The sequence below is a fragment of the Ochotona princeps genome, chromosome 33 (genome assembly GCF_030435755.1).
Source record: "Ochotona princeps isolate mOchPri1 chromosome 33, mOchPri1.hap1, whole genome shotgun sequence".
Taxonomy (NCBI): domain Eukaryota; kingdom Metazoa; phylum Chordata; class Mammalia; order Lagomorpha; family Ochotonidae; genus Ochotona; species Ochotona princeps.
The window spans coordinates 2,196,459-2,208,390 of record NC_080864.1 but is presented as its reverse complement, the minus strand read 5'-3'; the positions used below and the strand labels follow the sequence as shown (position 1 = coordinate 2,208,390).

The following is an 11,932-nucleotide window of genomic DNA, read 5'->3' as shown; positions in this document are numbered from 1 at the left end:
GGCGTCCGTCGCGCTGATTGGCTGGCGCGGCGCCCGCGGGGGCGGGGCTGGGGCGGGGCGGAAGAGAAGCGGCTGGTCGGGACGTTCGCGAACGCGCCGGGGAGCCGCGTTGCCGCGTCGCGCGCAGGTAGGCCGCCGCCGCCGCCGCCGTCCGAGGCAGCCATGAAGCACTACGAGGTGAGAGCCGTGCAGCCGAGGCCCCGCGTGGCCGCCCTGCTGCCCTCCGGGCGGGGACGAGGACGCTGGGTGGCCCCGCGCGCACGCGCAGGCGGCGGGACAGCCCTGGGGTCGGTTTTGTTTTTTGGGGGGCGGGGGGTGGGAGAGGGTGTTTGGAGGAGGGGGTGTCTCTCTGGCTGAGCCCTGTTAAAGGTTCCTGGCAGCCAGCCGAGGGGCGGAGGGAGCAGGGCGGCAGCGAGGGTGTGGAAACCCTTCGCTAAAGCATCTTGCACAAATCCTCGGACAGGTGCCCAGCGCCCCGGGGCGGAGGAAGGGGCTTTTGCAGCCGGTCCTGTCTTTCTTAGGCCGACCTTTGGACACTTTTCCCTAGCCCCGGGACGTCCCCCAAGAAGCTTGTCCTCGCTCGCTCGCTCGCTTGGCACAGGGACGGGGGGAAGGGAGTGCAGGTTCAAGGGCTGGCTGCCGCCAGAGTCGCCAAGCTCATCTTGGCATCTGGGCTTGCTTGCTGCAAGGAGCTGGGAGGTCATCTCCGTCCACCCGTGCGGGTCACTGCAGGGTCACTGAGCTCCAGCCCTGACTTGGTGGTGGTGATGGTGGTGGTGGGGGGAGTTCTTTTGGTTTCTACCACTGCCCAGAATCCACCCACCCCGGGGTCAGGACCTAAAGTCGCGTCGTTGTCACCTGTCATTCCTGGGTTATTAAACCTTCGTAATTACGGGCCAGCTTAGCAAGCGCCGCCTCGTGCTGTTGGGATCCTGGTCCTGCCATTCTCAGCCCTGGGGGTGGCAGGAAATGGTCCTTCTTGCCATTTTTTGTAGACAAAGATGCAAAGACTCAGATAGTATCAGATAACCTGTTCAGTCCCCCTAACCCCCTCCACTCCCTTGGCAGGGACTTGATGAGCCCCTTTGCCAAGCCAGGCTGCAAGATCAAAGAGCTGCTTTGCTCTGCCCGCCACCCAAGCCCCCACCGAGCCTTAACCCCCACAATATGAAATGTCTGGGGGTGCAGGGGTGGTGGGGGGCAGCCTTTCCAAGGTCACAGGCATGGTCGTGTGGTGCAGCTGGGAGCCCCCTCGTCCTTCAACCCTTGTCACACTGGGACCCTGTGCCTGTAAAACACGGGGTGTCTCCGCTGCCCCCCAGCACTCCATGAACCACTCTCTGTGGAAGTTGGGGTGCGGCAGGAGAGATTTCTGGGACTCTGGGCTGGGATGGAAGACCTGTCCCCATTGGCTCTCGCTCCTTCCTCTTCCGTAACTTCCTCAGCAGCCTGGGAGACCTTTCGCCTGGAAACGGCCATTGCTCCTATCTCTGTTTTGTTAGGATCCAGTCCCAAGCAGCAGGAGCCCGAGGCAGGAGTTCCTCACGCCCCATTTCGCTTGCCCGATACAGCGTGTTCTTTTCCCTTCTAGAAGCCTCGGTGGACAGTGAGGGTGGGGAGACACACTTGGCGAAGATGCGCCAAGTTCCTTTTTGCCTGTGAGATGTCAGCTTAGCATCTCCTGAGATGCCTGTTAGCTTAGGAGCAGGAGCTGGAGCTGGGCTGGGGCCTGCGGAGGAGGCGGGGCCTGCGGATAAGGAGGCGGGGCCTGTGTGGAGGCGGGTCCAAGGCGGAGGAGGTGGGACCTGTGGATGAGGAGGCGGGGCCAAGGCAGAGAAGGCGGGTCCAAGGCAGAGGAGGTGGGGCCTGTGGGGAGGGGGGCCAATGTAGAGAAGGCGGGGCCTGAGGGGAGGCGGGTCCAAGGCGAAGGAGGCGGGTCCTGAGGGGAGTGGGCGGTGCTGTGGGGTGTGGTGGGCGTGGCTTGGCCTTCAGGGCAGCAGGCCCTCTTGGCTTGTGGAGCGAATGGAGCCTGGCTGTTGTGGCCGCTGGAGAGTAAACCAGCGGATGGAATCTGTTTGCTTTTAAATTGATTTTAAAAAGACATTTAAAAAAATCTGCAAAAATGGAATTAAAGCCATGAGTTTATTTGAAGCAAAAATATTTTGAAACCCATGTGCAGTTTTGTCATAATGTTTTTTCCACATATTGTGAAAAAGTGTTTCCACAACAAAGCTTTTTTTTTGCACCAAAATACACCCGTAACTTTATTTTGTCACATACTATTTCCTTCTGCTTGAAAAATCAAGAGAAAGAATCTCCCATCCGCAGAATCACTCCCCCAAAGTCCGCCACAGCCAGCTCTGGGGCCCGGCTAAAGCTGGGATCTGGCTCGGGGTCTCCCCACGTGGCGTCTGCGGGCCGAGGGTGACTCTGCCTCTTTTGGGTCTGGGCTGTTTTCCCCTTAGTTCCTCACAGGTACCCGCCCACACATGCCCACAGTGGAGCATCCTTGGGGCGCGAGGCGGGGGGCGGCGATGCTAAGCCACGGTCAGCAGTTACATGGCCCCCTCCACCCCACTGGCTCCCCGAAGACAGCAAGTGTGGCTCCCTGCCCTACGCAGCCCACGCTCTGTCCAGGTCCACCCCTCTCCCAGTTCCCGAGGTGAGCCGGCCGAGCTAGCAGCAGGTGGGGCCTTCTGGGGCCGGGAGCCGCTCGCGGGCGACAGAGGTCACCCTGGTCTCCTGTATCACAGTGCCTGTTAGCATCCCGGCTGCTCTGCTGTCTACCCAGCTCCCTGCTGAGCTGCACCTGGCAAGGCTCAAGGGCCCGGGCCTCTGCTGCCCACGGGGAGACCCGGATGGAGCTCTGGCTTCAGTCTGGCCCCGGCCTGGCTGTGTGGGCACCTGAGGAGTGAATCATGCTTGCAAGGTCTCTCTCCTTCTCCGTCTGTCTCCCCCCACCCCCCCCTCAGCCCCTTCCCTGGCATCCACCCTGTCCCAGCCCTGCTGTGGCACAGGGCTGCCCGCAGGCCTCTGTGTCCCTCTTTCCCCAGGATGCCTCAGGGTGGCCTGCTGGGCCTGGTGCCCAGCCTTCCTTCCTTCCTGGCACCCGGCCCAGTGAGGCTCTCCATGGCCCCCGGTTACGCAATGGCTGGGCCCAGGCTGAGGGCGGTGGCATAGCCTCACCCTGCTGGGACACTTGAATGGGCATGCCGTGTCCCACATGGGGCTCGGGGCAGGAGGGGCATGGGGCTGGGACTGGCAGCAGGCCCTCAGGTGGAAGGGGGTTCCCCATACAGTGCCCTGAATCCCCCCGTCTTGATAAAGTCCCCTTGTCCTCATCCTGGAGATGTGAACGGATGGGGAGGGAGGGGTAGCAGCCTGTGGCATGACTGGTGTGAACAGCTGCAGTGGGGGGACCCCTGAGCCATGTCAGCCTGGCACCCCAACAGCAGCTCACCTCACATGCCAGGATGACCGTAAGCTGTGTCACCTCAAGACCCCGGGCAGGAGGGGAGTGGAGTTCCACTGCCAGGCCGAAACAGTGCGAGCTGGGCCGGCTTGCCGTGCCAGTCACGTGGGGGCCTGGGTGGAGCCCGCGGCTCCTGGCCGTTGCCCGGGCCAGTGCTGGCCTCTGAGGAGTGACCCAGCGGATACAAGGTCATTCTCTCTCTCTCTCTCTCTCTGCATCTTTGCCTTTCAAATAAATAACTCCTATAAAAAAGCTTTGTTCACAGCTTCCTGCTCACAGGGGCATCAAGATCGCTCCAGTGTTAGGCTCTACAGACAGACTGATAGAACCTTGTCCAAGTTGATGTGAAATTTACAGGGGGCTAGGAGTGACATCAGCCACGGCACCGGGGCCCAGGGAAGGCCCGGGTGTTAGCCTACACGTGTCGGGGGGCTGGCCCACAGGAGGCCGTGCCCAGGTGCCGGCAGGAGGTAGCCATGTTAGGTGCGTAAGGAACCCAAAGGCACGTTCCTTCGCAGAATCCCTGGAAGGTGTTAGACGCCTGGAACTCGAGCTTGAGTGTTAGGGTCTTGTTTGTTGGAAAGGCGGGGAGCCAGAGCCAGAACGAGCCAGACCGAGCGAGAGAGAGCGAGAGAGAGCGAGAGAGAGCGAGAATGCGCGCGCACTGCCACCTTCAGCTTCACTCTCTGATGCCCACAATGGGGCAGGAGGCCAGGCCTCCCACGCAGCTGGCAGAGGCCCACGCAATCACCTGCCACCTCCTTCCAAGGCACACCTGAGTGGGAAGCTGGAGTCGGGCGGAGCCAGGACTGGGACCCAGACCCGCCACGCGGGGTGCAGGTGTCCTGGCCAGGACTGGGGTGCAGGCGTCCTGGCCGGTGTCTAAGTGCCACGCCTGCCCCCTGCTTGTCTTAATTCTGTTTCCCATGCAACATCTTGACTGGCAAGCGGGCAGGGCCGGCCGGGAGCTGGGTCTTTCTTGGGGCTTGGTGTGTGTGTGTGTGTGTGTGTGTGTGTGTGTCTGTCTGACACATGGTCCAAGTTGGACCTCAAGCCAGCGTCCCCCCATGTCCCAGCAGTCGCGATCCTTCTGAGGCCCAGGCCCTGAGCTGTTGGCTGCCCGGGACACCACGGGAAAGACACCGCAGGCTCTGTCGGTGTTGGGGGTGTTGGGGCCAGCAAGGCCACCCCACAGTCCAGGGTTGGTTGGCTGGCAGGCGGGCGGGCAGCGCCAGGCAGTAAATGGCTGAGGCTTTGTGGGTCCTGCTGCCTGGATGTCACCCTGCCAGCCTGGCCACGTGCCAGTGACTGCATTTACAGGCACCGAGACTCGAGTTTCCTGTCACTCTGACACATCGTGAAGTAGGCTGCTTTTGATTTTGATATGTGTTTGTGTGTGTGTGTGTGTGTGTATTCGAACCACTGAGAAGTGGCAGCCAGTCTCAGCTGGTTCCCGACGGGAGATGGCCTGTGGCCCAGACCCCTCGCCAGGCTGTGCCCGCTTCATCACCACAGCCTCTCGCAGACTCCCTGTCTCCGTGCCTGCACAAGCCCAGATCGCCCAGCCCGACCCGGCCCGACCCGACCCAGCCCGGCCCGACCCAGCCCGGCCCCGCCCGGCCCCTCAGGTGCCCAGCCCAGCCCCGCCCGGCCCCTCAGGTGCCCAGCGTGCTTTCACGGGAAGGGCGCCGGGAGCCTCCAGCCGCACTGACCTGCTTCTGCTGGCCTTGGCTGGGCTGCTCTCCTTTCTCCTCCTTGATGGGCTTGTGTGGCCCCGAGGCTGGGCCTCCGGCCTCCTTCCCAGCTCCACCTAGAGATGGAGAAAGATAGAGCGAGGACGTCCCTGGCTGGGGGCACAGGGCGCATCAGGGACAGCTCCCTCGGGTGGGAGGGCTGTGCGTCTCATCCTGCTGTGCGTCTCTGGGCCTTGGCCTGTCTCTGTGAGGGGGGCTGCTGGGTGGGCAGGGAGACAGGGTCCATGGCTGGGAGGGAGGGGGCGGATGGAGGGGTGGAGGGTTTGAGGCTCCTGAGGGAGAGCCCTTTTCCCAGAGAGGGGAAGGATCCGCCTGACACCCTGCCCCCACCCCGCCCCAGAGCCAGTGTGGTATGGGGGAGCGTGCTGGAAGTTTCTGACTGCCCATTGCTCCCCACCCATCCACGTCCAGGCTCCTCTGTGTGTGGTCGGCCATGGGACAGATGGAGGGCTGGCTCGTGGGGTCCTCAGCCGCCTGGCGCAAGCCTCAGAACCCTGTGTAGACAGGATGTACACCATGTCCTCCACTGCCCCAAGGCTGTCCCTGTGCCCAGCGGGCTGGCTGGGCCCAGGCTGAGCCCCTCCTTGCCTGAGCCTTGGTCTATCAGCCCCAGCGGGTCCAGGTCCGGCTGCCCGGCTCAGGAAGGGGTTGGGGGAGGCCTGGCCAGCAGGCCTGGGCAAGCTTGTGTGCACACTGTGTGCCTAGGGGCGAGTGGTGCCGCTGGACTGAAGAGGCTGGCACAGCAGCCCCTGGCGGCCTGCTCACGCCCGGCGAGGTGCGCCCTGCAGGGCCTGGACCTGCCGGCCTGTGCCTGGGCGCCTCCCTTGCTGTCCTGGGACCCCACCCTGGGTGTCCGGGGCCCTCAGCGTCTCCTGGGGGGGCCTGGGCTGCAGGCCGCCTGTGGGGCCTGACACTGCCTTCGGAGCAGGAGCGGCCTGCTCAGGAGCCTGGGTATGGGAGGGTGGTCGGCATCTCCCGGCCCCACCTGCCCCTTTCCCACTGCTCCTGCCCCTTCCCCGGGCGCTGCCCTGCGGGGAAGGAGGTCAGCAGGCAACAGGGCAAGGCTGGACGCCTGGCAAGGAGGCGTTTCTGGCCGAGCAGGTGCGGCCAGTGCTGGCTGCCTGGCAGCTGAGCCCGAGGGCTCCTTGGCCGCCCTGGCATCCGCTGTGGGACTTGGTATTTCTGGCAAGTGGATGGAGTCCCAGTGAAGGCATTCAGTCTGCATTTGGAGCCCAGGCAGGGCAGGTCCCGGGCCTCACGCCGACTGCCAGGAGCGCCCTCTCCTCCCTGCCCAGCTCCCAGTGGCCGGGGGCTGGCTTGGTTTCCTTGCCGCAGTGTCTGCAGACCTGGAGTGGAGCCGGAGGAGGGGGAAGCAGGGCAGTGGTAGAGCCGGGGTCAGCGCGCCCCTCAGGGCTGGGTGGGCCCCTCCTGCCTCCTTGGGGACCATGCCTGGGCCACACGCCCGTGCTTCTGCACCGCACCGCCAGGGGGCACTCCTCCCCGTGGTCCTCGGACACTCAGTGTCCTTGCTGGGCCTGGCCAGGGCAGGGCCAGGGCAGGACTGCGGGAGGGGCCTGGGACTGGCACGCTGTGTCCAGTGGTCCTCCTGAAAGTGATTTTAGTGGGCAGTGTGAGGGGCCTCTTCTTGCTAGTGAGGGCCGGAGTGGAGGTGCAGAGGGAGGAGGTTGGGGGTGTGTGGGTGTCCTGCCTTCAGAGTTCGGGGCAGGGGAGTGGTGGGCAGCATGGAGCCTGTGGTGCCGCCTCGGGACCCAGGCTGGCAGCTGTACTTGGGAGGCTGCAGGGCCTGGTGGCTGGAGTGCCTGCCCCGAGCCCGGCACAACCCCGCTGTTCTAGGGGAGGGAGCTGCAGCGGGAATGTGGGGTTCCAGGCACTCACCCCCTCTCCTGAGACCCCAGCCACAGCTAAGACAGGACCCCCCTCCCACTCCCCTCAGTGGGAAGACATGGCCAGGGGCTGGGGTCTCCACCTGACCCTGACCCTGACCCTGACCCTGGGCTCCTGCAGGTGGCTGTTGGCCAGGCTGTCGGAGCCATGCCAGGCTCCTGCCCTCATCCTTGTCCTGTGCCTGTATGTGGGGCCACACCCCTTGCCACCAGGGGCCCCGCTCTACCTGCTGAGTGTTCGGCCTCGTCCCAGCCATGGCCCCTGGGCTTCTGCTCAGCAGCTGTGTGGGCACACCCCTGTCTCCTGCTGGGCCTCACCATGTGTCGGTGTGTAGGCCCGTGTGCAGGCCCGTGTGCAGGGTTGGCATAGTGCAAGGGGGATCGCATGAGGTCTCCCACTGCAGGCCCTGGCATGGCTCATGGGGGCTGCACGCCTGCCCTTGCCTTCCCTACTGTGCCCCCCGTGACCCCCATGGGCAGGTGACCCAGTGAGTCACAGAGCTGGGACCCCCGAGCCCCCTGCCCAGGGCTGTACCGCTCTCCCCGGGAGAGGAGGGCTGCTGGACTGGAAACGGGGAAGCAGAGACTGCCCCCCCCCCGAGCATGGCATGGCTGCCCTCCCACCCCTCTGGCCCCCGGGCGCTTACCTCCAGGGGTCCCCGGTAGCCCCCTCGGCTGCCGCCACCACCTCTCTTCCTGCCCTAACGGCCTGTCCTCTTCCTCCCTGGGTCCTGGTTCTGTGCCAGCCTGGGGGAGACGGTAAGGTTTCAGCCTGCCCCGGGGCAGCTGGCTGGCCGGTCCAGCTGGGCAGGCGGGCAGTGTGAGGGGCTGGTTGTATTTTAAGCGACTGAGTGGTTCAGCAGGAACTCGGAGCCTCCTCTGCCCGCCGACGAGTCCTGCCTCCTGTGGGTCACCCTCAGGATCCGATGCATGTGGGCACTGCCCCCCCGGGACCCAGCAACTATTAATACACCTGTGCCCGCTGGGCCTGCCCTCCCTGATGCCCCTGCCCTGTCCCCAGCCCACCCTCCGCCTGCCAGCTCCGCCCGTTACCCCCCAGGACACAGGTGCTGTGCAGGCCGCAGAGCTGGGCCCCCTCCTGCCCTGTCACCCCATGTAGGCATGTGCTGGGGTGCAGGGGGTGGGGTGGCGTGCACCACAGCTGCTGGCCCGTGGGTGGACTTGGGGTGAGGCCCCAGCCTGCCCGCCGTGAGCTGCAGCCCTAGCCACCACTCAGCGACTTTCTCTGGTGGTCGCTGCAGTCCTGGGGGCTCCCTCCCTCGGGCTCAGCATCCAGGGAGAGCAGGTCCTGGGCGTGGGCATGGCGGGGCCCTGGCTTGAAGGTGGCCTTGAACGAGGCCCCTGGTGAGCAGTGTGGGGGTGGCCCAGGGCTCCTCTGTGCTGCTGACCCCCAGGAATCTGTCACCTCCCTGGGAACACAGACGGCCCCAGGGGAGTAATCCCCTGTCCCTCGCAGCTCGGAAGGGGAAATGGATGAGCCTTGTCAGGGAGTCTCAAATAGCTGGGACCTCTCCAGGCCCAGTGGGTGCTCGGGCACAAGGCCGGGCTGGCCTTCCCACACCCACTGCCGTGCTGGGAGACCCCTGCTGGGCCTACCTTTCCCCTTCCAGCCCAGGGGTCTCCCTGTGCACTCCAGAGCCCACGTGGGCCCTGCAGGAGGTGGGGGGGCCCTGCAGGAGGTGGGGGCCCTGCCTTGGGGTGGTTTATATTTAGCTGAGCGACACTCGCGGGTGCTGCTTGGGTTATCTTGGCAGCGAGGCTGGCGGTGGCTGCGCAGGCGGTGGCTGCCGGCTCCCGTCCAGCACCGCGCCAGGCAGAATTTGATCTGGCCTGGCCCTGTGGCCCAGAGCCGCCGTGCACAGGGAGGTCGGTGGTGGAGGCCGCCGGCCGGCAGAGCAGGGTGGCAGGACCCCTGGGCGGGCGCCATGGAGCTGAGCCTGAGCCTGGTGGCCCGCGAGACCGGCCCCCCGGGCCCGAGCCCCAGCCTCAACGGCTTCCCCAGGCCCGCACCCCCCAAGGCGGCCAAGAAGCCTAAAAAGGCCGTTCTCTTCTTCGAGGTGGAGATCCTGGATGCCAAGACCAGGGAGAAGCTGTGCTTCCTGGACAAGGTAGGCGGGGAGCGGGGTGCTGCCGCAGCCTATCCTCTGGGGGCATCCCCGGAGCACCGTCACCCCTCCTGGGCTAGAGGCACCTGCCACTGTCTGCCACTGCCCACCATGGCCCGCCCTCCAGAGGGCACCCCGGGAGCACCGTCACCCCTCCTGGGCTAGAGGCGCCTGCCACAGCCTCCCTAGGAGAGGGGCTGGGCCTGCTGAGTGCTGTCCCCGGAAGCTCCTGGGATGTAGAGGAGCACCAGAGACCCCGCCCAGCCTCCCGGGCCGGCAGCTGCACCTGCTGTGCTGTGGCAGGGCCCTTGCTGTCCAGGGTTGCCCCTCGACCCCGCATGCTCTCCGTGGCAGCGGTCTGGGCCCCCCAGCTCCTGGCTGCGCCCCCTCCGCCCCATGCCGACTTGGCAGCTGTGCCCCTCCAGGTGGAGCCCCAGGCCACTATTGCGGAGATCAAGAACCTGTTCACCAAGACCCGTGAGTCAGGGCCGGGCTGCCCTGGGCTGGGGTGGGGGGCAGCGTGGGGCTGGCCAGGGGGGATACCAGGCCCCGTGCCCTCCGTGCCTGAGCCCACGCCGCGCCTCCTCCCGCAGACCCGCAGTGGTACCCCGCCCGGCAGTCGCTGCGCCTGGATCCCAGTGAGTAGCTGCTGCAGGGCCGGCTTTGGGGGTGCGGGGGTCCCGGGGTGCCGGGGCTGGCCTTGGTGCCACCCTGAAGCCCGGGCTTGGCCTTGGTGCCCGCTCTGAGCCCCGGGGTTGGCCTTGGTGCCCGCCCTGAGCCCCGGCTGCCTCCCTGCAGAGGGCAAGTCCCTGAAGGACGAGGATGTCCTGCAGAAGCTACCCGTGGGCACCACGGCCACGCTCTACTTCCGGGACCTGGGGGCGCAGATCAGCTGGGTGACGGTGAGTGCCCCGCGGCCTGCCCTCCTCTCCCCGGCTGCGCGTGGCCGGGGGCGCTCACCGCCGCTGCCCGCAGGTCTTCCTCACCGAGTACGCGGGACCCCTCTTCATCTACCTGCTCTTCTACTTCCGGGTCCCCTTCATCTACGGCCACAAATACGACTTCACGTCCAGCCGGCACACGGTGGTGCAGTGCGTCCGGGGAGCTGGGCGAGGTGGGTGGAGGGTTGGGGCCGGGGCGCGGAGCCCTGCTGAGCCCGCTGTCCCTGCAGCCTCGCCTGCATCTGCCACTCCTTCCACTACGTCAAGCGCCTGCTCGAGACGCTCTTCGTGCACCGCTTCTCGCACGGCACCATGCCCTTGCGCAACATCTTCAAGGTGGGCGCCCCTGCCCAGGCCCGCCCCAAGCCCCTCCCACAAGCACGGGCCACGCCCCACCACAAGCCCCTCCCACCACCATGGGCCCCGCCCAAGCCCCGCCTGCCCCGAGCCCCTCCCACCTATGGTCCCGCCCCACCACAAACTCCTACCCCATGTACCATGCCCCTATCCAAAGGCCACGCCCCACCACCATGGGTCCCGCCCACAAGCCCCTCCCACCCAGTGCCATGCCCTGCCACAAAGCCCCTCCCACCACCATGAGCCCCGCCCTGCCACGAGACCCCGCCCCCAGCCCCATGCACACTGCCTTCCAGAACTGCACCTACTACTGGGGTTTCGCCGCCTGGATGGCCTACTACATCAACCACCCCCTGTACACGCCGCCCAGTGAGTGCCCGGCCGTGCCCGCCCTGCCCCCACCCCCCCTGGCGCGCTCCCCTCACCCCTGCCTGCTTCCCCTCCAGCCTACGGAGCCCAGCAGGTCAAGCTGGCGCTGGCCATCTTCGTGGTAAGCACGCTGGGCGCGGGCGTGGGTGGCGGGGGACTGTGCCGTGGGTGCCGCCCGGGCCGACCCTGCTCCTCCTCACAGATCTGCCAGCTCGGCAACTTCTCCATCCACATGGCGCTGCGGGACCTGCGGCCGGCCGGTGAGGGGCCTGGGGGGCCGGGGCGGTGGGGCTGGGCCGCCCGGGGTCTGGGGTCCGAGCCCCCCTCTGCTCCAACCGTCAGGGTCCAAGACCAGGAAGATCCCCTACCCCACCAAGAACCCCTTCACCTGGCTCTTCCTGCTGGTGTCGTGTCCCAACTACACCTACGAGGTGAGGGGCTGCGGGGGGCCTGGGGAGGGGGCTGTCGGAATCCTGGGGACACCCATGTGGTGAGGGGCTGTGGGGGCCAGGGGAGGGGGCTGCTTCACAAGGTGAGGGGCTGTGGGGGGCCAGGGGAGGGGGCTGTGGGAGCCCTGGGGCCGCCCCATGTGGTGAGGGGCTGCGGGGGGCCAGGGAAGGGGGCTGCCCTCACCTACCCGTCCCCCACAGGTGGGCTCCTGGATCGGCTTCGCCATCATGACCCAGTGTCTCCCAGGTGAGCCAGCCCACCCGTGCGCCCCCGACCCTCCGCGGGGCTCCCCTCCCCCGGCACCGTGCCCACCTGACGCCCCTCTGCCCACAGTGGCCCTCTTCTCGCTGGTGGGCTTCACGCAGATGACCATCTGGGCCAAGGGCAAGCACCGCAGCTACCTGAAGGAGTTCCGCGACTACCCGCCCCTGCGCATGCCCATCGTCCCGTTCCTGCTCTGAGCGCCCCTGGCCCGCGGGGCCGGGCACCTGCAATAAACCCACTTGCCCCCGCTCGGCTCTGTGCGTTTCTTTGGGGCCCCGGGACCACCCACCGCCCT

At 66.3% G+C, this 11,932-nt stretch overlaps 1 protein-coding gene across 1 annotated transcript; it reads left to right on the top strand.

Annotated features, from left to right (window-relative positions):
• The first annotated feature begins 51 nt into the window (after positions 1-51).
• TECR (trans-2,3-enoyl-CoA reductase) lies at positions 52-11,843 on the top strand. The gene is made up of 13 exons (XM_004595560.2): positions 52-177; positions 9,209-9,259; positions 9,682-9,733; positions 9,850-9,894; positions 10,055-10,158; positions 10,232-10,347; positions 10,428-10,533; positions 10,851-10,923; positions 11,001-11,044; positions 11,126-11,183; positions 11,266-11,354; positions 11,574-11,619; positions 11,707-11,843. The coding sequence occupies exons 1-13, from the start codon at positions 163-165 to the stop codon at positions 11,832-11,834; spliced, it is 927 nt and encodes a 308-aa protein (XP_004595617.2). The 5' UTR covers positions 52-162; the 3' UTR covers positions 11,835-11,843.
• Positions 11,844-11,932: the final 89 nt, after the last annotated feature.